Raw genomic sequence first — 27,667 nt, forward strand, 5'->3', positions numbered from 1 at the left:
AAAAACCTTGAAACCAACTGTCCCTGACTTTTCCTAAATATGTGTGTTTTACACTCAGTACTTTTAGATGTCAAACGTTCTGAGCATTTCATCCTCAAAGTGCCATGGCGGTCAAAATGACCCTATGCATATTTAACAGTAGAATACCTGAGCCTCAATGAGTACCAATAGCTGCCAGTCTAATAAATCCATTTAATATACACAACCTAAATGAAAAATTAATGGATTTATTTTTGAAAGGTCAGTAAAAACATGATGAAAGACAATTTATTTCAAAAGAACAGAATAGCATGTTTTTTTAGTTTAATCTGCTTAGTAGCCGAGGCTATATGGCTTTGCCATGCCAATTAAATCAGCTTGTTCATTTAGCAGACATCACAGGCTTATATTCTGCTGCCCTACCACAGTCAACACATATTTTACAGTAAGAATATAACAGAAGAAAATATACTGAACCAAAATATAAACGGAACATGCAGCAATTTCAAAGATTTTACTGAGTTACAGGTCATATAAGGAAATCCGTCAATTGAAATAAATAAATTCGACCCTAATCTATGGATTTCACATGACTGGGCAGGGGCGCTGCTGTGGGTGGGCCTTGGAGGATATAGGCCCACCCACTGGGGAGCCAGGGCCAGCCAATCAGGAATGAGTTTTTCCCCACAAAAGGGCTTTATTACAGACAGAAATACTCCTCAGTTTCATCAGCTGTTTGGATGGCTGGTCTCAAACGATCCCACATGTGAAGAAGCCGGATGTGGAACATTTCTGGGATCTTTTATTTCAGCTCATGAAACATGGGACCAACACTTTACATGTTGCGTTTCTATTTTTATTCAGTATAGAAAGGATATTTTTCCCAAAAAGCAATTGGTGATTGTCGCCAGTACTCACATGAGGAACGCGTTCGTGGAGCTCCGGTTATTCTAGGAAACAGTTATATTTTTCACAAAAAGACCATCTGTTCAATTTGTAGATTTGTTTGGGAAAAATAGGTTCATTTAGAAACCTTGCAATCTACTCTTTCTAGTAGGGTATAGAAATCAAAACGTCTGGCCTGCGTGGACTTCTATTGAAGAAGTGCTATTTTGTAAGCTCCGTTCTCTTTGTCTGTGCAAGCTGCGCTGGTCATCAGTCTATTCATTCTCAATTTAACAATTTTATAATATGGTTACCCGTCAGACTATTGTCAATTTAATCTTGTTTTCAGGCCACATATATTATTATATGTGTGAAATTTGTTTCAGTATAGTTTAGGTGTAGTTTGAATGGGCCAGCTGGGCAGGCAACTTATTTTAGTATTTACACTCTATTCGCTTCTGGATCAATTAATACATTTTCTTAACAATTACAATTTACATTTGGTGTCCTGACGTTTCTTATGACCTAATTTATCTTATTAAATGCTTTGATTTAGCAGTTACACAATTTGAAATATCAACAGAATGACTGTCATGGCCAGTCTAGTAGTTATGGAATTCCAGTGCTCCGAGTGTTGTGTTTTTATACCAATTTCAATGTAATTTTTTTAATTTAGGTTATATTTTCTGTTATAGTACATAGGCCTACGTAATAAACTTCACAGATAATGAAATTAATGTTGTTTGAATCATCTTTACTAATAGAAAGGCCACCCAAATTATGATTTATAGCTAGTGTTGATAGTACAGCTACAGTTTGACTGACATTGTGAAATCTCTCATTAGAATCAAGTGTTTCCCCCCGCCCACTACATTGGAGGTTGAGAGGTCTGTGGTTGGCTGAGAATAAACATTAATAGAAACCCATGCTGAGAGTGCATATTTTCAAGCGACACGCGGTGAAAATATAAGACAGTGCACAATTTCCCCCCCCCCCCCTTGCCTTTCCACATCTGCCGGCTCAGCAGCGGTGTTACAGCACAAGTCCAAGTTAAGTCCTGAGTCATAGATGCTCTAGTCCAAGTCGACTGTCAAGTGTTTACATTTTTTGTCTCAAATCTCAACATTTGCGACGTGAGTTTTACACGGGTTTAAGTCACGTGGCTTGAGTCCAGATCTCTGAAACAGGGTATACCCATTTATATGTGAAACAAACTGACACAGAATTCATCTGTGTCAGTTTGACTTACTAATATACTGTGCAACATAAACATACCTTACACCTGGTTATCTGCTAAACTAAACTATTTGGAAACATGCGTTCCCCACCCCCAAAAAATAAACACTTTTTTTTTGTATTAATATTCTATTTTACGGAGGACCACTTAATATAGTTTGTCGGTCCAAAAATAAATAAAAAAAACTCCCCGGTGATTCCATCAAACTGTCCAGCCCAATCGTTTCAAAGTCTGACTAACACAGCCAAACACCTCCAACTTCAACAATCCTCTTGTCTTTCGATCTGCTGCAGTCCAGTCAATCTAAGAAAAAGACAATTCAGGGTTACCGATAAACAAATTCCATGTGAAGTGACATTCAGCAATGTTCAACCTTAATACTACAACATATGGCATAGACAAATAAACCTGAGTCTGTGGAATTGTTATGCAAACAAACTTGGATATACAGTTGAAGTCGGAAGTTTACATTTAAACTCAGTTTTTCACAATTCCTGACATTTAATCCTAGTACAAATTCCCTGTCTTAGGTCAGTTAGGATCACCACTTTATTTTAAGAATGTGAAATGTCTGAATAATAGTAGATTTATTTCAGATTTTATTTCTTTCTTCACATTCCCAGTCGGTCAGAAGTTTACATACACTCAATTCGTATTTTGTAGCATTGCCTTTAAATTGTTTAACTTGGGTCAAAAGTTTCGGGTAGCCTTCAACAAGCTTCCCACAATAAGTTAGGTGAAGGTTGGCCCATTCCTCCTGACATAGCTGGTGTAACTGAGTCAGGTTTGTAGGCCTCCTTGCTCGCTCATGCTTTTTCAGTTCTGTCCACAAATTTTCTATGGGATTGAGGTCAGGGCTTTGTGATGGCCACTCCAAAACCTTGACTTTGTTGTCCTTAAGCCATTTTGCCACAACTTTGGAAGTATGCTTGGGGTCATTGTCCATTTGGAAGACCCATTTGCGACCAGGCTTTAACTTCCTGAGTGATGTCTTGAGATGTTGCTTCAATATATCCACATAATTTTACTCCCTCATGATGCCATCTATTTTGTGAAGTGCACCAGTCCCTCCTGCAGCAAAGCACCCCTACAACATGATGCTGCCATCCCTGTGCTTCACGGTTGGCATGGTGTTCTTCGGCTTGCAAGCCTCCCCCTTTTTCCTCCAAACATAACGATGGTTATTATGGCCAAACAGTTCTATTTTTGTTTCATCAGACCAAAGGACATTTTTCCAAAACGTTTTTTTTTTTTGTCCCCATGTGCAGTTGCAAACCGTAGTCTGGCTTTTGTATGGCGGTTTTTGAGCAGTGGCTTCTTCCTTGCTGAGCGGACTTTCAGGTTATGTGGATATAGGACTTGTTTTACTGTGGATATAGATACTTTTGTACCTGTTTCCTCCAGCATCTTCACAAGGTCCTTTGCTATTGTTCTGGGATTGATTTGCACTTTTCGCACCAAAGTACATTCATTCTCTAGGAGATGGAACGTGTCTCCTTCCTGAGCGGTATGACGGCTGCCTGGTCCCATGGTGTTTATACTTGCGTACTATTGTTTGTATAGATGAACGTGGTACCTTTTAGGCATTTGGAAATTGCTCCCAAGGATCAACCAGACTTGTGGAGGTCTACAATTTATTTTCTGAGGCCTTTGCTGATTTCTTTTGATTTTCCCATGATGTCAAGCAAATGAGTTTGAAGGTAGGCCTGGAAATACATCCACAGGCACACCTCCATTAGGCTAATTGACATCATTTGAGTCAATACAAAGCTTCTAAAGCTATGAAGTAATTTTCTGGAATTTTCCAAGCTGTTTAAAGGCACAGTCAACTTAGTGTATGTAAACTTCTGACCCACTGGAATTGTGATTAAGTGAAAACACTTGTGTCATGCACAAAGTAGATGTCCTAACCGACTTGCCAAAACTATAGTTTGTTAACAAGAAATGTGCGTAGTGGTTGAAAAATGAGTTTTAATGGCTCCAACCTAAGTGTATGTAAACTTCCGACTTCAACTGTACGTATTGTGTCTGTGCCGTTGAATTGCGACTCCACTTTGTCCCTATACTGATGTTTCGCTTGTTTGATTGCCTTGTGGAGGGAATAACTACACTGTTTGTATTTGGCCATATTCCCGGTCATCTTTCCATGGTTAAATGCGGTGGTTCGCACTTTCAGATTTACACAAATGCTGCCATCTATCCACGGTTTCTGGTTAGGGTAGGTTTTAATAGTCACAGTGGGAACAACATCTCCTATGCGCTTCTTTATAAACTCTCACTAAATCAGTGTATACATCTATATTATTCTCTGAGGCTACCCGATACATGTCCCAGTCCGCGTGATCAAAACAATCTTGAAGCATGGATTCCGATTGTTCAGACCAGCATTGAATGGTCCTTGTGACGAGTACATCCTGTTTGAGTTTGTCTATAGGATGGGAGAAGCAAAATGGAGACGTGGTCGGATTTTCCCGAACGGAGGCTGGGGGAGTGCCTTGTATGCATCGCGGAAGTTAGAGTAGTAGTGATCCAGTGTTTCGCCAGCCCAGATACTGCAATCGATATGCTGATAGAATTTAGGTAGCCTTGTTCTCAAATTTGCTTTGTTAAAATCGTTAGCTACAATAAATGCAGCCTCCAGATATATGGTTTCCAGTTTGCATAGAGTCCAGTGGAGTTCCTTGAGGGCCATCGTGGTCTCGGCTTGGGGGGATATACACCGCAGTGACAATAACCAACTAGAATTTTCTTGGGAGATAATACTGACCGCATTTGATTTGAGGAACTCTAGGTCCTGTGAACAGAAGGACTTGAGTTCCTGTATGTTGTTACAATTTCACCATGAGTCATTAATCATGAAATATACACCCGCCCTTCTTCCCTGAGAGATGTTTATTCCTGTCGGCGCGACACACAAAGAATCCCGGTGGCTGTACCGACTCCGACAGCATGTCCCCAGAGAGCATGTCCCCCATGTTTCTGTGAAACAGAGTATGTTACAATCCCGGATGTCTCTGGAAAGCAACCCTAGCCCTAATGTTGTCTACCTTGTTATCTAGAGACTGGACATTAGCGAGTAAAATACTCGGGAAGCGGTGGGTGATGTGTGCGCCTCTGAAGTCTGACCAGAAGGCCGCTCATCTACCTCTCCTGTGACGGCGTTGTTTTGGGTCAGCCTCTGGAATCAGTTCGAATGCCTTGGGTGGTTCAAAATAAGCATCCGCTTCGGGAAAGTTGTATTCCTGGTTGTAGTGCTGGTATGTTGACGTCGCTCTGATATCCAATAGTTCTTCCCGGCTGTATGTAATAACATTTAAGATTTTCTGGGCTAACAATGTAAGAAATAATACATTAAAAAACTAAATACTGCATAGTTTCCTAAGGATTAGAAGCGAGGTGACCCTCTGTCGGCGCCATCTTGCAATATTTTTCAGGTGAAGGATTAAGTAGCTAGCGTAATACAAAGTGTGTGCTTTTACAATCAATTCATGCAATTATTCACTATACGCAGGTATTGCTGAAAAATAGAGTTGAACAACTATGGTTTAATACACTAACAGTCAACAACCAAAAGTACATTTTAATTACTTGATGCACCCCAGACCTGCTGAAAGACCTTGTCTTATGTAGCTTGGGTCTTCATCTTCTCTCAGCCTGATGTCAAGGTCTATGTTTGAGCCCTTATGGTCTATCCCACACTATTTGCACAATGACCTTACTTCTTTCACCGATTTTGTCAGAGTATTGAAAAGTAAGTGTTGATTGATTCGTAAAACTTAAAGGACATTTTTGGGATACAGTCCCAAAATTATATATCACTTCAAGTAAAAAGCAAAAACATGCAAAACACTAATTTGATCAAATTCATCAATAGGGTGGGGAGAATGTCTGAAAATTGACTTTGTGAGAATTATGATTAAAATGGGGGAACTAACGTTACTCCTCACTATCCCTAAATGAAGCCAGTAACAATCATTTTAACTGCTATGCATTGACCTTTCTTTAATTTATATTACGGGGAGTAACTTTGCATTGCTATGCTACATCTGTACCCATGACTAAGCTAGTTAGCATTGATAGCGAATGTTAGCTAGATCAGCTAAAAAGTTGTTGTAGCACTCAGTACAACTTGGAAACTAACAGTAGTAGAAAGGTTTTCACACGTTTCAAACATACTTATGGTTGGTTGTGTATACAATACAGTTACAGGGGTTTATCGACTTTACGGGTTTATATTCAGGAGCGATAGCACCACATGTACATACACTATATATACAAAAGTATGTGGACATCCCTTCAAATTAGTGGATTCTGCTATTTCATCCACGCCCATTGCTGACAGGTGTATAAAATCGAGCACACAGCCATGCAATCTTCATAGACAAACATTGGCAGTAGAATGGCCTGTACTGAAGAGCTCAGTGACTTTCAATGTGGCACCATCATAGGATGCCACCTTTCCAACAAGTCAGTTTGTCAAATTTCTGCCTTGCTATGAGCTGCTCTGGTCAACTGTAAGTGCTGTTATCGTGAGGTGGAAATGTCTAGGAGCAACAACGGCTCAGCCGCGAAGTGGTAGGCCACACAAGCTCACAGAACAGGAACACTGAGTGCTGAAGCGTGTAGCGCATAAAAATCACCTGTCCTCTGTTGCAACGCTCTCACTACAGAGTTCCAAACTGCCTCTGGAAGCAACGTCAGCACAAGAACTGTTCGTATGGAACTTCATGAAATGGGTTTCCGTGGCCGAGCAGCCGCAAACAAGCCTAAGAAATACCATGCGCAATGCCAAGCGTCGGCTGGAGTGGTGTAAAGCTCGCCGCCATTGGACTGTGGAGCAGTGGAAACGTGTTCTCTGGAGTGATGAATCACGCTTCACCATCTGGCAGTCCAACGGACAAATATGTGTTTGGCGGATGCCAGGAGGACGCTACCTGCCCCAATGCATAGTGCCAACTGTGAAGTTTGTTGGAGAAAGAATAATGGTCGGGATAGTTTTTCATGGTTCACACAAGGCCCCTTAGTTCCAGTAAGAGGAAATGTTAACGCTACAGCTTAAAATTACATTCTAGATGATTCTGTACTTCCAACTTTGTGGCAACAGTTTGGGAAAGGCCCTTTCCTGTTTCAGCATGACAATGGCTCCATGCACAAAGCGAGGTCCGTACAGAAATGATTTGTCGAGATTGGTGTGGATGAACTTGACTGGCCTGCACAGAGCCCTGACCTCATCCCCATCGAACACCTTTGGGATGAATTGGAACGCCGACTGCGAGCCAGGCCTAATCGCCCAGCATCAGTGCCTGACCTCACTAATGCTCTTGTGGCTGAATGGAAGCTAGTCCCTGCAGCAATGTTCCAACATCTAGTGGAAATCCTTCCCAGAGGAGTGGAGGCTGTTAAAGCAGCAAAGGGGGGACCAACTCCATATTAATACCCATGATTTTGGAATGTGATTTTCAACTAGCAGGTGTCCACATACTTTTGATCATGTAGTGTACCTTTTTCTTTGGAGTTCAAAAACTGGCTGCTACTACTGGCTGCCCCGTAGAATGAGGAAGTAAGCAGCTACTGCGACCTGTAGAATGAGGATGGAGCCAAGCCAATAGATAGTGAAGCATCCAGGGGCCAACTGAAAGAGGGGGCAGGTTTTGGGCGTGTTTTCCCTGGGCGGTTCTTGCCTGGTCAGGGAAGAACCACCCAGGACATGGGTCGCAGTCTTACCAAACTCTCTGACGCGGATTGTGGTGTGTTTGCCCGCCGTAGGTAACATGTGACTAAGATTACACTGCTGTGCTGGGTCACAACGTGTCTCTGGACCTCAGAGAGAGGGAGAGAGAGAAGAGCAAGGGAAATGAAGAAAAGAGAGACAGTGACACCGTGTGGAGGTGTAACTTCTGTGGCTCAGAGTGCGATCACTGAAGCGCTCACGTGCATGTTCCATTTCTCTGAATAACATTCTATTCCAGCCTGGGGCGCAGGCAGGTAGTAAGCAGGCTTCAATGCTTAGGTCTTCAGCAGCAGCCTTTATAAACAGAATACAACGGTCACAAATAGGGCTGTTACGGTGACAGTATTTACGCCACACCGGCGGTCACGAGTCATGACGGCAGTCAAATTCCACGTGACCGTTTAGTCACGATAATTATGCTTCTCCAAACTCTGATGCTGCTGATAGTCATTAGTAGCCTACAAACTTGCTAATTGCCTGGTCCTCAGCACTCTATTGTCCCTCTAATCACTCTGAAATCAATGCAAATGTAATCGAAAATCTAATCAAACACTTCATGAGCTCATGTTGCTTAACATTTCTATAAGCTATGCAATTGTGTGAGAAAACAAGAGTTTTGATGGCCTCTATTACAAATAGGATCCCATCAGCTTTCTATAGGCTAGGCCTACTATATTTATTTATTTCTCAAATTTCCTAACATTAAGCACATTGCTTCTCTTTACAACAGGAGTATAGCCTATCTGGCTGGCATGAAAATAAACCAACGGAAAATTGTCCTCTATTTGCTATTTAAGTGCATAGATGACATGCATTTTTCCCCCGCTGCTCCTGTTTTGAGACAGGTGCATGATAATGGTCCATTCTAAATTAAAACAAACTTTGCACATACAGTTGAAGTCAGAAGTTTACATACACCTTAGCCAAATACATTTAAACTCAGTTTTTCACAATTCCTGACATTTAATCCTAGTAAAAATTCCAAGTCTTAGGTCAGTTAGGATCACCACTTTATTTTAAGAATGTGAAATGTCAGAATAATAGTAGAGAGAACGATTAATTTCAGCTTTTATTTCTTTCATCATATTCCCAGTGGGTCAGAAGTTTACATACACTCAATTAGTATTTGGTAGCATTGCCTTTAAATTGTTTCTTGGGTCAAACGTTTCGGGTAGCCTTGCATACTGTAGTCTGGCTTTTTTATGGCGGTTTTGGAGCAGTGGCTTCTTCCTTGCTGAGCGGCCTTTCAGGCTATGTGGATATAGGACTTGTTTTACTGTGGATATAGATACTTTTGTAACTGTTCCCTCCAGCATCTTCACAAGGTCCTTTCCTGTTGTTCTGGGATTGATGTGCACTTTTCGCACCAAAGTACATTCATCTCTAGGAGACAGAACGCGTCTCCTTCCTGAGCCGTATGAAGGCTGTGTGGTCCCGTGGTGTTTATTCTTGTGTACTATTGTTTGTACAGATGAACGTGGTACCTTCAGGCGTTTGGATATTGCTCCCAAGGATGAACCATACTTGTGGAGGTCTACAATTTATTTTCTGAGGTCTTGGCAGATTTCTTTTGATTTTCCCATGATGCCAAGCAAAGAGACACAGAGTTTGAAGGCTGGCCTTGAAATACATCCACACGTACACCTCCAATTGACTCAAATTATGTCAATTAGCCTATCAGAAGCTTCTAAAGCCATGATATAATTTTCTGGAATTTTCCAATCTGTTTAAAGGCACAGTCAACTTAGTGCATGTAAACTGTTGACCCACTGGAATTGTAATACAGTGAGTTACAAGTGAAATAATCTGTCTGTTAACAATTGTTGGAAAAATGACTTGTGTCATGCAAAGTAGATGTCCTAAGCGACTTCCCAAAACTATAGTTTGTTAAGAAGAAATTTGTGGAGTGGATGAAAAACAAGTTTTAGTGACTCCAACTTAAGTGTATTTAAACTTGAATGTAAACTTCAGCAAATAATGTGATATTTGAGGCTCTCTCTTACTAATTGATTATACAATGTGTTAACATTTAGTATTGTATTATGACTTCAGTTTGTGATTGTGTGATTTGATGCATGTTAATTTCGACATTTATAAAAATGGCAACACATCTGAGCCTTGTTGTTTTGAAAAGCACATTTAGTGTCTGACTTTCAGCTGTCGCAGATGCACTTCCCCCGACTTCACTCCTCAACTTGCTTCTACAGTCAGTTGCTTTAGCCTTACCACTCAATCACGCCCAATATTTGTGGTGCTGCTCGTGGCATCACTGTCTTGCTGAGTCTACCTTTTGACTTTTATACATTTAATCTCAATGTGACCTGCCAGATTCAGAAGCTTAAACCCATCAGAGAATAAAGCTGAAAATAATTTAACATAATTCATAATGGTTTTTATTTTAGTTCATTTTGGAGTCTAAGATGATACTTTCAGTATATATGTTTTTTTCAAACATGTTTGTTAATCTGTGTATTTTTGTTTACTAAATTGTTTTCGTTTCAGTTTTCATTTACTATAATAACCTTGCTCTGTAATATCCAGGGCCGTACAGTAGAATATAATACATTTAACTACAGTTGAAGTCGGAAGTTTACATACACTTAGGTTGGAGTCATTAAAACTCGTTTTTCAACCACTCCATACATTTCTTGTTAACAAACTATAGTTTTGGCAAGTTGGTTAGGACATCTACTTTGTGCATGACTCAAGTCATTTTTCCAACAATTGTTTACAGACAGATTATTTCACTTATAATTCAGTGCATCACAATTCCAGCGGGTCAGAAGTTTACATATACACTAAGTTGACTGTGCCTTTAAACGGCTTGGAAAATTCCAGAAAATTATGTCATGGCATTAGAAGCTTCCGATAGGCTAATTTACATAATTTGAGTCAATTGGATGTGTACCTGTGGATGTATTTCAAGGCCTACCTTCAAACGCAGTGCCTCTTTGCTTGACATCATGGGAAAATCAAAAGAAATCAGGCAAAACCTCAGAAAAAATATTGTAGACCTCTACAAGACTGGTTTATCCTTGGGAGCAATTTCCAAATGCCTGGAGGTGCCACGTTCATCTGTACAAACAATAGTACGCAGTTATAAACACCATGGGACCACGCAGCCGTCATACCGCTCAGGAAGGAGACGTGTTCTGTCTCCTAGAGATGAACATACTTTGGTGCGAAAAGTGCAAATCAATCCCAGAACAACAGTAAAGGACCTTGTGAAGATGCTGGAGGAAACCGGTACAAAAGTATCTATATCCACAGTAAAACGAGTCCTATATCGACATAACCTGAAAAGCCGCTCAGCAAGGAAGACCGCCATAAAAAAAAAAAGACTACGGTTTGCAACTGCATATGGGGACAAAGATCGTACTTTTTGGAGAAATGTCCTCTGGTCTGATGAAACAAAAAAATAACAGTTTGGCCGTAATGACCATCGTTATGTTTGGAGAAAAAAGGGGGAGGCTTGCAAGTCGAAGAACACCATCCCAACCGTGAAGCACGGGGGTGGCAGCATCATGTTGTAGGGGTGCTTTGCTGCAGGAGGGACTGGTGCACTTCACAAAATAGATGGCATCATGAGGGAGTAAAATTATGTGGATATATTGAAGCAACATCTCAAGACATCACTCAGGAAGTTAAAGCTTGGTCACAAATGGGTCTTCCAAATGGACAATGACCCCAAGCATACTTCCAAAGTTGTGGCAAAATGGCTTAAGGACAACAAAGTCAAGGTATTGGAGTGGCCATCACAAAGCCCTGACTTGAATCCTTTAAAAAATGTGTGGTCAGAACTGAAAAAGCGTGAGCGAGCAAGCAAGGAGGCCTACAAACCTGACTCAGTTACACCAGCTCTGTCAGGATGAATGGGCCAAAATTCACCCAACTTATTGTGGGAAGCTTGTGGAAGACTACCTGAAAAGTTTGACCCAAGTTCAACAATTTAAAGGCAATGCTACCAAATACTAATTGAGTGTATGTAAACTTCTGACCCACTGGGAATGTGATGAAAGAAATAAAAGCTGAAATAAATAGTTCTTTCTACTATTATCCTGTTATGGCTAGGGGGCAGTATTTTCACGGCCGGATAAAAAACGTACCCGATTTAATCTGGTTATTACTCCTGCCCAGAAACTAGAATATGCATATAATTATTGGCTTTGGATAGAAAACACCCTAAAGTTTCTAAAACTGTTTGAATGGTGTCTGTGAGTATAACAGAACTCATATGGCAGGCAAAAACCTGAGAAGATTCCAAACAGGAAGTACCCTCTCTGACCATTCCTTGGGCTTCTTGGCTCTGTTTAAAGAAAATGTAGGATCTTTGCTGTAACGTGACACTTCCTACGGCTCCCATAGGCTCTCAGAACCCGGGAAAAAGCTGAATGATGTAATTCCAGCCGCTGGCTGAAAAACTTTAGCGCGTTTGGATGGTGGTCGATCAGAGGGCCATCAAACTGAGGCTCGTGCACGAGGGGATCCCATGTTTTTACTTTCTCTCTCTTTGAACGTAAACACGCTTTCCCGGTCGGAATGTTATCGCTTTTTTACGAGAAAAATGGCATAAAAATTGATTTTAAACAGCGGTTGACATGCTTTCGAAGTACGGTAATGGAATATTTAGTTTTTTTTGTCACGAAATACGTCGGGCGCGTAACCCTTATTTACCCTTTTGGATAGTGTCTTGAACGCACGAACAAAACGTCGCTATTTGGATATAACTATGGATTATTTGGGACCAAACCAACATTTGTTATTGAAGTAGAAGTCCTGGGAGTGCATTCTGACGAAGAACAGCAAAGGTAATAACATTTTTCTTACAGTAAATCTGACTTTGGTGAGTGCTAAACTTGGTGGGTGTCTAAATAGCTAGCCGTGATGGCTGGGCTATCTACTGAGAATATTGCAAAAGTGCTTTCACCGAAAAGCTATTTTAAAATCGGACATATCGAGTGCATAGAGGAGTTCTGTATCTATAATTCTTTAAATAATTGTTATGTTTTTTGTGAACGTTTATCGTGAGTAATTTAGTAAATTCACCGGAAGTTTGCGGGGGGGTATGCTAGTTCTGAACGTCACATGCTAATGTAAAAAGCTGTTTTTTGATATAAATATGAACTTGATTGAACAAAACATGCATGTATTGTATAACATAATGTCCTAGGGGTGTCATCTGATGAAGATCATCAAAGGTTAGTGCTGCATTTAGCTGTGGTTTGGATTTATGTGACATTATATGCTAGCTTGAAAAATGGGTGTCTGATTATTTCTGGCTGGGTACTCTGCTGACATAATCTAATGTTTTGCTTTCGTTGTAAAGCCTTTTTGAAATCGGACAGTGTGGTTAGATAAAGGAGAGTCTTGTTTTTTAAAATGGTGTAAAATAGTCATATGTTTGAAAAATGGAAGTTTTTGTATTTTTGAGGAATTTGTCATTCGCGCCACGCCCATCATTGGCTATTGGAGCAGGTGTTCCGCTAGCGGAACGTCTAGATATAAGAGGTTATCCTGACATTTCACATTCTTAAAATAAAGTGGTGATCCTAACTGACCTAAAACTGGGAATTTTTACTAGGATTAAATGTCAGGAATTGTGAAAAACTGAGTTTAAATGTATTTGGCTAAGGTGTATGTTAACTTCTGACTTCAACTGTATATTTACACCAATTTACACAGGGGGAATTCATATCCAGGTTTGGATTCTTTACATTGATATAACCATGTGAATATACTGTTTAGTCAGCTCCACTGTGTTAGTGTTTGGAGTGAGCGGTGCTTAGTGTGTGTGTACTGTACAATATAGGCTTGGATTCCATAGATAGCTGCTCTGTTGCAATACACTACACACACCCTTTCTGCCTGCTGTCTTTCATTAGTATTTAAGCCCTTTTTTTGTTGTACGTGTACTGTAAAGATGGTATAGCCGTCATCTCAACAGCGACTCTAACCTCCCCCGCCACACACCAACACACACACCCCAGCATAGTTCCGTAGCCTCTGACTTTTCCAGGCCAATGCTCTCTTGACCTTTTATTGTTGTCCGAGTGAGAGGAGATGGAGATGCAGGAGTGATGGAAGAGCGATGGAGAAGAAACGGTTAAGCTGCATAGTTGCAGTACACACACACACACACACCCTTCTGCCTTTCTTTAGTATTTAAGCCCTTTTGTGTTGTAGGTGTACTGTATAGATGGTTTAAACATAACCATGTTTGATTAGTATTTAAGCTCTTTTTGTGATGGGCTGTATAGCGGTGGAGCATTAACATGGTTTAATAGACCTTCCTGGGGTGTCGGCATTTTTTCATCCTCAAACTCAGTCAGTGACAGTCGGGGTCTATTGTGGTTAAATATTGCACCCCCACAGAGTCAACTAATGAATTGCAACAGCAACACCAGCCACAGCTGCTGTAATGAAAAGGACTAGAGAGATTTACAGCCAATAGCTCTTATCCCCTCCGAGGGAAATGTCACAATGCCACTCTGTCACTCTTCTCTTCAGCTACTTTTGTTAGAATTTTTAACAAAGAAGAGTTGGCCGTGTTGCCTCTTGTTCTGTATCTCAAAGGTTAAGAGTATTTAGTGTTTTTAACAGATCTGTCTCCACCAACAGTACATAAAGTAAGTGCTGTAGTCTTGACTCTTGTTCAATTCAAACTAGAGTTGAACCAATTTGTGATTTTTCAACGCCGATACCGATTATTGGAGGACCCCAAAAAAAGCAGATACCGATTAATCGGCCGATCTTTACAAAAAAATCATATATATATATATATATATATATATATATATATATATATATATATATATATATATATTTGTAATAATGACAATTACAACAATACTCAATGAACACTTTATTTTAACTTAATATAATACATAAAGAAAATCAATTTAGTCTCAATTAAATAATGAAACGTGTTCAATTTGGTTTAAATAATGCAAAAACACAGTGTTGGAGAAGAAAGTAAAAGTGCGACATGTGCCATGTAAAAAAGCTAACGTTTAAGTTCCTTGCTCAGAACAAGAGAACATATGAAACCTGGTGGTTCCTTTTAACATGAGTCTTCAATATTCCCAGTTAAGAAGTTTTAGGTTGTAGTTATTATAGGACTATTTCTCTCTATACCATTTGTATTTCATATACCTTTGACTATTGGATGTTCTTATAGGCACTTTAGTATTGCCAGCCTAATCTCGGGAGTTGATAGGCTTGAAGTCATAAACAGCGCTGTGCTTCAAGCATTGCTAAGAGCTGCTGGCAAACGCAGTAAAGTGCTGTTTGAATGAATGCTTACGAGCCTGCTGCTGCCTACCACCGCTCAGTCGGACTGCTCTATCAAATATCAAATCATATACTTAATTATAATAAACACACAGAAATACAAGCTTTTGGTCATTAATATGGTCAAATCCAGAAACTATCATTTCGAAAACAAAACGTTTATTCTTTCAGTGAAATACGGAACCGTTCCGTATTTTATCGAACGGGTGGCAACTCTAAGTCTAAATATTGCTGTTACATTGCACAACCTTCAATGTTATGTCATAATTATGTAAAATTCTGGCAAATTAATTACGGTCTTTGTTAGGAAGAAATTGTCTTCACACAGTTCGCAACGAGCCAGGCTGCCCAAACTGCTGCATATACCCTGACTCTGCTTGCACTGAACGCAAGAGAAGTGACTGTTAGGGGTGTGTCCGCAGGCAAAGTCGGGTGCAGGAGATCAGAGTCAAGTAAACAGGCGCACTTTAATTCCGGTCCAAAAACGACAGCACATAAAAACATACACGTGCCAAAAACACGGAATATAACAAAAGTATAGCACCTGACAATATCCACATAACAATTACACACAAAGACATGGAGGGGAACAGAGGACTAAATACATGTAGTGTGATTATGGAATGAAAACCAGGTGTGTATGGAACAAGACAAAACAAATGGACATATGAGAAATGGAGTAGCGATGGCTAGAAAGCCGGTGACGTCGATCACCGAACGCCGCCCGAACAAGGAGAGGAGCCGACTTCGGCGGAAGTCGTGAAAGTGACACAATTTCCCTAGTTAATATTGCCTGTTAACATGAATTTATTTTAACTACATATGCAGGTTTTAAAAAATATACTTGTGTATTGATTTTAGGAAAGGCATTGATGTTTATGGTTAGGTACATTTGTGCAACGATTGTGTTTTTTTCCGCGAATGTGCTTTTGTTAAATCATCACCCGTTTGGCGAAGTTAAAGTAGGCTGTGATTCGATGATATATTTAACAGGCACCACACTGATTATATGCAACGCAGAACAAGCTAGTTAACCTAGTAATATCATCAACCATCTGTAGTTAACTATTGATTATGTGAAGATTGATTTTTTATTTTTTTTTATTTTTTTATACAAGATAAGTTTAATGCTAGCTAGCAACTTACCTTGGCTCCTTGCAGCCGCAAGGTCCTTTTTATGCTGCACTCGCATAACAGGTGGTCAGCCTGCCACGCAGTCTCCTCGTGGATTGCAATGTAATCGGCGTCCAAAAAGGCCGATTACCGATTGTTATGAAAACTTGAAATCGGCCCTAATTAATCGGCCAACCTCTAATTCAAACAGTCTGTTGCTAAAACTAGTGACTGTTACTTATTATTATTATTATTATTATTATTGAGGAGAAGAGTGCCCATGCTTTTCTGGAGCAAGTGGCTTTGTCTTCTGATTCTTTTTGCACAGAGAACTGTAGGAAGAGGACTTGAAGTGTGTGTTTGTGTGCGTGTGTCTGCCTGTCTCTTATTGCTGGGGGGGAGGATGGCCCCCATCCAAACAAGAAAGGACGGCCCCCATCCAATCTGCACCACCACATTCCATGACAATCCACCATCACACAAACCCTGGTCCAAAGCTGTCATCTCAACAGGGATCCCACCCTCCCCAACCACACATCAACACACACACCCCAGGATAGTTCTGTGGCCTCTGACCTTTCCAGGCCAATGTTCTCTTGACCTTTATTGTTGTCCGAGTGAGAGGAGATAGAGATACAGGAGTGATGGAAGAGAGATGGAGAGGAAATAGATAAGCTGCATAGTTGCAATATACACACACACACACACACACCCTTCCTTTAATATTTAAGCCTTTTTGTGTTGTAGGTGTACTGTATAGATGGTTTAAACATAACCATGTTTGATTAGTATTTAAGCTCTTTGTGATGGACTGTATAGCGGTGGAGCATTAACATGGTTTAATAGACCTTCCTGGGGTGTCGGCATTTTTCATCCTCAGGACCAGAGAGATTTACAGCCAGTAGCTCTTATCCCCTCTAAGGAGTGAAACTTCACAATGCCACTCTGTCACTCTTCTCTACAGCTACTTTTGTTCGAATTTTCAACAAAGAGTTGGTCCAAAGCTGTCATCTCAACAGCAACCCCACCCTGCCCCGGCACACACCAACAACACACACACCCCAGTATAGTTCTGTGGCCTCTGACCTGTACCATCATTTCATATCTATGAAGCATTCTGTGAGTATCACTCTGTATGTAGCTAGTTAGCGATGCTAATGATAACAGTCTTGTGTGTAGAGAAAGATTTTCTCCTAAAACATTCTCAATGAAATATTAACTGTAAAGTAGTCATACCTGACATAACTATATTAAGATTATTTGTATCAATTTGGTGGCCATCGTTTAACAAACTGTGCCATGACGTGCTGCAGCAGTAGGCCAAACAGCAGAAACATCGCTAGACCAACACATTCCTCACTTTCCAGTTGCACAATTTAAAGGGGAACTACACAAAAATCCCAAACTGTCTGTTTTTTTTATCCCCAGACCTGAAAAAATGGTCTTCTGGTGTGATTTAAGAATTGACATGGACTCAGAACATGCATTTTTGTTGTGTCTCTATGAATAATTGTAATATTGAGAGTAAAAATTTGAGAAAAAAATCCCTAACCAGGAAAAATAAAACTGAGAAAACAGAATTTGGGGAAAATACCAAATATCATTTTGAGGGGCCAGTATTCCAAATACGGGTTGCTAACCATTATTTTCACAGGTATATTGACAGAAGAGAATAATGTTCCTATTTGAACACTTTAAAAAATGAGTAGCTCGCAACCTTTCATTCTTTTTAAGTAGCTCTCGTGCTAGAAAATGTTGGAAACCACTGGCTCAGAACTGTGTGTGAAAATGCACTTCGTTTTGCTGTTATGTCCCTTTCACATCCCTAGTACGAAATTATTCCAGGGCAGATCAAATACAGATAAGATCATAGGCTATCTATTTGGTTTCTGAATAGAAAAGTACCAGCGGAAGCCTATCGTGAATAGGCCACTAGGCCTAGGTTGCTTAGCTCTCTGACATTTGTTGTAGATTGTTGGCTAGACTAAGCATAACAATTTATTGTTCTTGCAAAGACCTGGCCATGCTTAGCTGTGGACAATTATCTGGTAAGACTGGGATACACACACACACACACACACACACACACACACACACACACACATCTTGTGGGCAGGGATTGTGTTCCTCTTCAAGTGGAATCTTACATCACAGTGGAACAGAGCTCAGGTTACCATGGTGATGTAGTCAGCACTGTCAACCATGGGTATACTGGGTAGGGTTAAAGTTAGTGTTGCAGGTGTCTTTCTCCTCTTTCTCTGTTCCCCCTTTCTCTCTGTCTGTCTTTCTATTTCTGTCTCGCTCATGCTCCTTGTTTCTCTTTTTACCTACCCTGTCTCCCCACACATTCTAGTCCACAGTGTATGTGCTTCAGATAAAGAAGTTGTCTGTTTAAGCAATAAGGCACTAGGGGGGTGTGGTATTTTGCCAATATACCACGGCTAAGGGCTATTCTTATGCACAACAAATCATTGTGCCTGGATACAGCCCTTAGTCGTGGTATATTGGCCATATACCACAAACCCCCCCCGAGGTGCCAACGTAATTAGAGCAGTAAAAATAAATATTTTGTCATACCTGTGGTATATGGTCTGATATACCACGGCTGTCAGCCAATCAGCATTCAGGGCTCAAACCACCCAGTTTATAATTGTTGTTATAGGACTATCTCCCTCTGGGTGGACAATAAACAGATTGAACATGAGGTTAGTCTAGGTGCTTCTGAAAGATTTCGTATTCTTGTAAATTTCACTTCTATTTCTTGAACTGCATTGTTGGTTAAGGTCTTGTAAGTAAGCATTTCACGGTAACACCTGTTGTGTTCAGGGGATGTGACAAATAAAATTAGATTTGATTTTGATTTGAACTGCAAGATTTGAACTGATTTGAACTGCAAGGAGTCATAACTGACTGAAAACACACACTCACACACCCACACTGAAATGTGTACTAGAGGTCGACCGATTAATCGGAATGGCCGATTTAATTAGGGCCGATTTCAAGTTTTCATAACAATCGGTAATCGGTATTTGTGGCCACCGATTTGCCAATATTTTTTTTAGTTTATTTAATAATAAAAAATAAAAATAACATTTTTATAAATATTTTTTAACCAGGCAAGTCAGTTAAGAACAGATTCTTATTTTCAATGACGGCCTAGGAACGGTGGGTTAACTGCCTTGTTCAGGGGCAGAACGACAGATTTTTACCTTGTCAGCTTGGGGATTCAATCTTGCAACCTTACGGTTAACTAGTCCAACGCTCTAACCACCTGCTTTACATTGCACTCCACGAGGAGCCTGCCTGTTACGCGAATGCAGTAACAAGCCAAGGTAAGTTGCTAGCTAGCATTAAACTTATCTTATAAAAAACAATCAATCAATCATAATCACTAGTTAACTGCACATGGTTGATGATATTACTAGTTTATCTAGCCTGTCCTGCGTTGCATATAATCGATGCGGTGCGCATTCACGAAAAAGGACTCTCGTTGCTCCAACTTGTACCTAACCATAAACATCAATGTCTTTCTTAAAATCAATACACCAGCATATATTTTTAAACCTGCATATTTAGTTAATATTGCCTGCTAACATGAATTTATTTTAACTAGGGAAAATGTGTCACCTCTGCAACAGAGTCAGGCTATATGCAGCAGTTTGGGCCGCCTGGCTCGTTGCGAACTGTGAATACTATTTCTTCCTAACAAAGACAGCCAGCTTTGCCAAACGGGATGATTTAACAAAAGCGCATTTGCGAAAAAAGCACAATCGTTGCACGACTGTACCTAACCATAAACATCAATACCTTTCTTAAAATCAATACACAGAAGTGTATATTTTTAAACCTGCATATTTAGCTAAAAGAAATCCAGGTTAGCAGGCAATATTAACCAGGTGAAATTGTGTCACTTCTCTTCCGTTCATTGCACGCAGAGTCAGGGTATATGCAACAGTTTGGGCCGCCTGGCTCGTTGCGAACTAATTTGCCAGAATTTTACGTATTTATGACATAACATTGAACGTTGTTCAATGTAACAGGATAGTTTCCGGATTCGACCATATTAATGACCTAAGGCTCGTATTTCTGTGTGTTATGTTATAATCTAGTCTTTGATTTGATAGAGCAGTCTGACTGAGCGGTGGTAGGCACCAGCAGGCTCGTAAGCATTCATTCAAAACAGCACTTTCGTTTTGCCAGCAGCTCTTCGCTGTGCTTCAAGCATTGCGCTGTTTATGACTTCAAGCCTGTCGACTCCCAAGATTAGGCTGGTGCAACCGATGTGAAATAGCTAGCTAGTTAGCTGGGTGCGCGCTAATAGCGTTTCAAACGTCACTCGCTCTGAGACTTGGAGTAGTTGTTTCCCTTGCTCTACATGGGTAACGCTGCTTCGAGGGTGGCTGTTGTCGATGTGTTCCTGGTTTGAGCCCAGGTAGGAGCGAGGAGAGGGACGGAAGCTATACTGTTACACTGGCAATACTAAAGTGCCTATATGTCACAGTTGTCTTCAGTGAAATAGGACCAAGGCGCAGCGGAAGTATGGATACTCATATTTTTTAATGTTAAAAAAAAGGAGTAGAGCATCCACTTGAAACAAACAATACTCACAACAGCAACAGCGTTGCAGGTTCAAACAAAACGCAGCAGTGCACACAACAATTCCCCACAACCCCAAAAGGCAAAGTAGGCCACTTATGTGTGACTCCCAATCAGCCACAACCCTCTACAGCTGTGCCTGATTGGAAGTCACACGGCCAAAATTAATGAAACAACACAAACACACAGACTCTTCTGCCACGTCCTGACCCAACTACACCCTCTACTGGTCAGGACGTGACACTATAAGAACATCCAATAGTCAAAGGTATATGAAATGCAAATCGTATAGAGAGAAATAGTCCTATAATTCCTATAATAACTACAACCTAAAACATCTTACCTGGCAATACTGAAGACTCATGTTAAATGGAACCACCAGCTTTCATATGTTCTGAGCAAGGAAATTAAACGATAGCTTTTACTATCTTCTCCAACGCTTTGTTTTTGCATTATTTAAACCAAATTGAACATGTTTCATTATTTATTTGAGGCTAAATTGATTTTATTGATTTTTAGAGGTCGACCGATTATGATTTTTCACCGCCGATACCGATTATTGGAGGGCCAAAAAAGCCGATACCGATTAAATCGGCCGATATTTTATTTTATTTTTTTTGATTTTTTTTTACTTTTTATTTTTTTATATATATATTTTTTTTAAATGTATTCTTATTTATTTGTAATAATGACACTTACAACAATACTGAATGAACGCTTATTTTTACTTAGTATTAAGTAAAAATAAGCGTTCATTCAGTATTGTTGTAAGTGTCATTATTACAAATAAATAAGAATTAAAAATTTTTTTTTAAAATCGGCCGATTTAATCGGTATCGGCTTTTTTGGTCCTCCAATAATCGGTATCGGCGTTGAAAAATCATAATCGGTCGACCTCTAATGTGTACCCTTCAGAATCCAGGGTTTGAAGAGAGGGTAATGGATTGTTGTCAACACTAAGACATCAGCTCCATGGATCTCTCTGTAACTCTCGGTTTCTCTCTGTGTCTCATGGTGGACGCGCTCTCTGACACATGTGATGAGCCCTTTGATGTTGTTGACGTTCATGGTTTCCGTGGTTTCCATGCCCCGTGGTTAGTAATGGTGTGCAAGTCAGTCAGCCGCACAGACACAAAGTCTCTGTCTCTGTCTCTGTCTCTCTCCCGCTCCGCTCGGCTCGCATGCTAGTGCCTCCTCATGTTAAAACTGGGCTCATCAGAACGAACTGAGCCTGGAGAAACAGAGATGTGGTAGTCCCTGTCACACATAACACTGTAGCCTACGGGACAGACCACACACACGCACACACACACCACTTTAGTCTACTATGGGACAGACCATACACACACACACACACCACTGTAGCCTATGGGACAGACCACACACACACACCAATGTAGTCTACTATGGGACAGACTGCCACTGTAGGACAGCCTGTTAGGGCACCAACTCATGTGTTTTATTATTACTTACATGTCACGAAAAGGTGTGTGTGATAGGCCAATGGCTTTGTAACAAGCTCGTGTGTGTGTGTGTGTGTGTGTGTGTGTGGAGAGAGGGATCAATTAATCAATCTCATTAATTACCTGACTGATGAATGGTTAATGAATGTTGGCTGTCATATTAACTACTATCTCACCCCCTCCCTTACCCCTCACCTGTCCACCCCCCACCTCTCTCCTCTGTCTCTCTCAGCCTCTATCTCCCCCTCCCCCTCTCTATCGCTTTTCCCCCCTCTTTCAGCCCTCCCACACAGATGCACCCCGCTGCCCAGCTCGACAGGAGCGATGGGATGTGTCAACTAGGTACTTTACTTGCCAACATTAAACACTAACTGGGGGAAGCAAGGGGTGAGGGGCTTCGAAAGGGGGGGGGGGGGCGTGATGTCAACTAGGTACTTCACACATTGACCAACCCAAAACCTGAAGATGGATGAGAAGGCAAGGGGGGGAGGAGAGGGGCGCAGTCAACACTGCTGGCAGACACAAGAGGGAAGGGGGAGGTAGAAGAATGGAGGATGGGAGAAGAGGGTTGGTGCAGAGGAGGTAGAATAAGGGTGAGGAAAGGCTAAGGACAGAAGAAAGCTCAGGGCTAGTTTCCCGGAACTAGATTAAGCCTACTCCTGGACTAAAAAGCTTTCTCTGGAGACTGGAGAGTAGGCTTAGTCTGTCATTTTTAAAGCAGAGGGATGGGGTGAGGGTGGTGAGGGAAGGTATTAGTCTAACAAGAAGGCCTTGTGCCTCATGGGGGTGAGACAGTGGGTGAGGGTGAGACAGTGAAAGATGACATGAGGGGTGAGTGGAGTTGACCTGACGCCAGAAATAACACCACCTCCTGACTAACAAACGTACCTCCCTGCTTCTATCCTGCTCTCCTTCTCTCTCCTCCCCCTCACGCTTCCTTCTCCTCCTTCCCATCTCCGACCTTTTATCCCTTTCTCTCCCTCTACCTTCTTTCTCTCATTTGTCTATCCCTCGCTCTCCTCCTCATTTTCCCTGTCTACTCTGCTTTACTTTTGACCCCATCTGCCCCTCCCCAATGCCCTGTCTTTATCCTTCTCATGCTCTCCTCCCTCGTCCCCTACCCCCTTCTCTGTTTGTAATCGACAGCATGTACTGTATGAGTACATACATCTGGGTTTGTGTCCCAAATTGCACCCTATTCGCTTTTTAGTGCAGTACTTTTGACCAGGGCCTATAGAGCTCCGATCAAAAGTTGTGCACTATAGAGGGACTAGGGTGCCATTTTGAACTCATTCTGGGTCTTCCAGGCCCATCCCAGTATCTATCGGGTCTTTCCACAGTCCTGGATCCCTTCTGACCTTTGATCCAGTCTAGGCTAAAGAGAAGGTGACTGTGCAGATACTGTTGACTCAGGTCAGGTCTTGGGCTCTGGAACCAGGACCAGACCGCTGTCTATCTGTAAACTCAGCTTTAGGCCCAACCCTGCACCCCAGCCACAGCCTCAGTGACCCCCGTGGAGCTTTTGATCCAGTGGGCAAAGGGCCCAGTTTCTAAAATACTCTACATAGTACAGTACCTCTGTACTACTCTAGTCTAGATGGCCTCATGGCCACAATCAGGAAAGTCATAGTAAATGATCAATCTCTCTCGCTCTCGCCCCTCTTTCCCACTCTCACTCTTTCTTTCTCTCTCTCTCTCAGTAGATGACACAGTCCTGGACCATGTAAGGGAGCTGAAGGTGCAATCTGCAGTGTTTCTACCGGGGAGAGCGAGGGAAGAGGAGGAGCGAGGAATGGGCATGGGGAAGAATATCACCTCTGAGTCGATGGAGGGAGAAGGGGCGAAGTATGAGGAGGAGAACAAACACAGAGCAGACTTCTACCCCATTCCGGTACAGTATACTTGTGTGCGTGTGTATGTTTTCTGTCTGTATGCATGCATCTGTGTGCGTGTCTGCTTGCACAGGGGGGAATTAGGCAGTTAAGGGTCATCAAGCTGACACACTGACAGAGGATTGATTTGTAATGACAGGGTTAGGCCACCATACACACAGACCTGTCATTAGAATCACTTAACACTCTTCAAGGTCACACACAAACACACATGTCGTGACAGTTTTTTTGTTCTGGCCATTCCCTCTTGGCTGCAGCACAGTCCCCTCGTGTGCGTCACACCACAAATCAACAATAACAAGGGTTTCCCGAGCCACAAACGGATGGACGGACGCATGTGATACTGTGCTGAGAAGCCCCAGCACAAAGCCTGTCCTGTGTTTGATTCCATCAGAGATTTAAGACGATAGTGCCTTAAAGTATTCATAACCCTTGACTTATTCACATTTTGTTGTGTTAGAGCCTGAATTCAAAATGGATTTAAAAAAATGTATTCTCACCCATCTACCCCATAAAGAGAAAACGTGTTTTTAGAAATGTACATTTGCTAATTTATTAAATATTCACACCCTTGAGTCAATACATGTTGGAATCACCTTTGGCAGCAATTACAGCTGTGAGTCTTTCTTGGTAAGTCTCTAAGAGGTTTGCACACCTGGATTGTATAATACAGTGCATTCTGAAGGTATTCAGACCCCTTGACTTTTCCCACATTTTGCTACGTTACAGCCTTATTCTCAAATTGATGAAATCTTTTTTTTCTTCTTCTAATCAATCTAAACACAATACCCTATAACGACAAAGCAAAAACAGGTTTTTAGAAATGTTTGCAAATGTATGCAAATAAAAAAACTTTACTCAGTGCCTTGTTGAAGCACCTTTGGCAGTGTTTACAGACTCAAGTCTTCTTGGGTATGAAATGATGCTACAAGCTAGGCATACCTGTATTTGGGGTGTTTCTCCCATTCTTTTCTGCAGATCCTCTCAAGCTCTGTCAGGTTGGATGGGGAGGGTCGTGCACAGATATTTTCAGGACTCTCCAGATATGTTTGATCGGATTCAAGTCCGGACTGGTTGGGCAAGTCGAAGCCACTCCTGCGTTGTCTTGGCTGTGTCCTTAGGGTCGTTGTCCTGTTGGAAGGTGAACGTTTACTCCAGTCTGAGGTCCTGAGCACACTGGAGCAGGTTTTCATCAACAATATCTCTGTACTTTGCTCTGTTCATCTTTCAATCGATCCTGACTAGTCTCCCACTCCCTGCCGCTGAAAAACATCCCCACAGTATGATGCTGCCACCACCATGCTTCACCGTAGGGATGGTAACAGGTTTCCTCCAGGCGTGACGCTTGGCATTCAGGCCAAAGAGTTCAATCTTGGTTTCATCAGACCAGAGAATCTTGTTTCTCATGGTCTGGGAGTCCTTTAGGTGCCTCCAAGCGGGCTGTCATGTGCCTTTTACTGAGGACTGGCTTTTGTCTGGCCACTCTACCATAAAGTTCTGATTGGTGGAGTGCTGCAGAGATGGTTGTCCTTCTGGAAGGTTCTCCCATCTCCACAGAGGAACTCTGGAGCTCTGACAGTGCCCTTCTCCCCCTATTGCTCAGTTTGGTCGGGTGGCCAGCTCTAGGAAGAGTCTTGTTGGTTTCAAACTTCTTCCATTTAAGAATGATGCAAGCCACTGTGTTCTTGGGGACCTTCAATGCTGCAGACATTTTTTCGTACCCTTCCCCAGATCTGTGCCTCGACACAATCCTATCTTGGAGATCTACGGACAATTCCTTCGATCTCATGGCTTGGTTTTTGCTCTGACGTGCACTGTCAACTGTGGGGCCTTATATAGACAGGTGTGTGCCTTTCCAAATCATGCCCAATAAATTGAATTTACCACAGGCGGACTCCAATCAAGTTGTAGAAACATCTCAAGCATGATCAACGGAAACAAGATGCACCTGAGCTCAATTTTGAGTCTTATAGCAAAGGGTCTGAATACTTATGAAAATAAGGTATTTCTGTTTATTTTTTATATAAATATGCAAAAAATAAATAACCTGTTTTCGCTTTGTCGATGTGGGTATTGTGCGTACATTGAGGACTTTGTTTTATTTATCAATTTTAAAATAAGGCTGTAGCGTAACAAATTGTGGAAAAAGTCAAGGGGTCTGAATACTTTACAAATGCACTGTATTTGCACATTATTCTTTTTAAAATTCTTCAAGCTCTGTCAAGTTGGTTGTTGATCAATACTAGACTGCCATTTTCAAGTCTTGCCATAGATTTAAGTCAAAACTGTAACTAGGCAACTCCGGAACATTCAATGTCGTCTTGGTAAGCAACTCCAGTGTATATTTGGTCTTGTGTTTTAGGTTATTGTCCTGCTGAAAGGTGCATTCGTCTAAGTGTCTATTGGAAAGCAGACTGAACCAGGTTTTCCTCTAGGATTTTTGCCTGTGCTTAGGTCTAATCCGTTTCTTTTTATCCTAAAAGAACTCCCTAGTCCGTGCCAATGACAAGCATACCTATAACATGATGCAGCCACCACCATGCTTGAAAATATGGAGTGGTACTCAGTGATGTTGTGTTGGATTTGGGGTTGAATCTGGGTTTGAAATTTAGTGCTCGACTGAGGGACTTTACAGATAATTGTATGTGTGGGGTACAGAAATGAGGTAGTCATTCAAAAACCATGTTAAACATGGTTTTTGACCATGGTTTTTAACCATGTTAAACATGCAACATGCAACAGACTCCATGCAATTTATTATGTGACTTGTTAAGCAACATTTTTACTCCTGAACTTATTTAGACTTGCCATAACAAAGGGGTTAAATTCTTATTGACTCAAGACATTTCAGCTTTTCATTTTTAATTAATATTTAAACATTTCGAAAAACATAATTCCACTTTGACATTATGGGGTATTGTGTGTCGGTCAGGGACACAATCTCAATTTAATCCATTTTAAATTCAGGCTGTAACACAACAAAATGTGGGAAAAGTCAAAGGGTGTGAATACTGTCTGAATGCACTGTATATCCTGTTTATTATAAGTATCCAATTCACATGCTTCTCTCTGCCTTTACTGAATGGCTGAATGGGACAGAGGTAGATAAAGGGACACAGTGGCTATTCTCAATGACCTGTACAGCAATAGTCCCACCTCCCCTCCATAGCTCTCTCCCTGCATGCCTTCCCCAAGGTTACTAGTTTTGTGATGTCCTGGGACATTAGTTAATGTCCATTAATACAAATGATAGACAGACAGAAAAACCAAACAAAAACAAACCGTGTAATGTATAATCTTTCATTTAGGATCCATTGTCTAGAACCTAATATTCAGTTCATTCTAAGGTCTCTCATCTGTTGTCTGCTCTGCCAGAAGTGATCTTTACAAGCTAGTGAAAAATGGGCAGTAGGATAAAATGTAATGTGTCCCCAGGAAAGGTTCTCGATCTCTCTCTCTCTCTCTCTCTCTTTCTCACATA

General features: G+C 41.2%; 1 protein-coding gene across 4 annotated transcripts in view; it reads left to right on the top strand.

Moving 5' to 3' along the window:
- Positions 1–27,667, top strand: part of LOC115164337 (solute carrier family 23 member 2-like) — a 74,199-nt gene that overhangs the window by 18,424 nt on the left and 28,108 nt on the right. Inside the window, exons 1-2 of one of the 4 annotated variants that reach the window (XM_029716723.1) lie at positions 22,530–22,636; positions 23,995–24,185. In XM_029716723.1, the coding sequence (XP_029572583.1) occupies positions 22,588–22,636; positions 23,995–24,185 (240 nt within the window). In that variant the 5' untranslated portion in view covers positions 22,530–22,587. Of the gene's footprint in view, positions 1–22,529; positions 22,637–23,994; positions 24,186–27,667 lie in introns of those variants that run through there. The other 3 variants (XM_029716724.1, XM_029716725.1, XM_029716726.1) reach the window with 3 other exon arrangements.

This window comes from Salmo trutta, chromosome 27, assembly GCF_901001165.1.
Source record: "Salmo trutta chromosome 27, fSalTru1.1, whole genome shotgun sequence".
NCBI lineage: Eukaryota > Metazoa > Chordata > Actinopteri > Salmoniformes > Salmonidae > Salmo > Salmo trutta.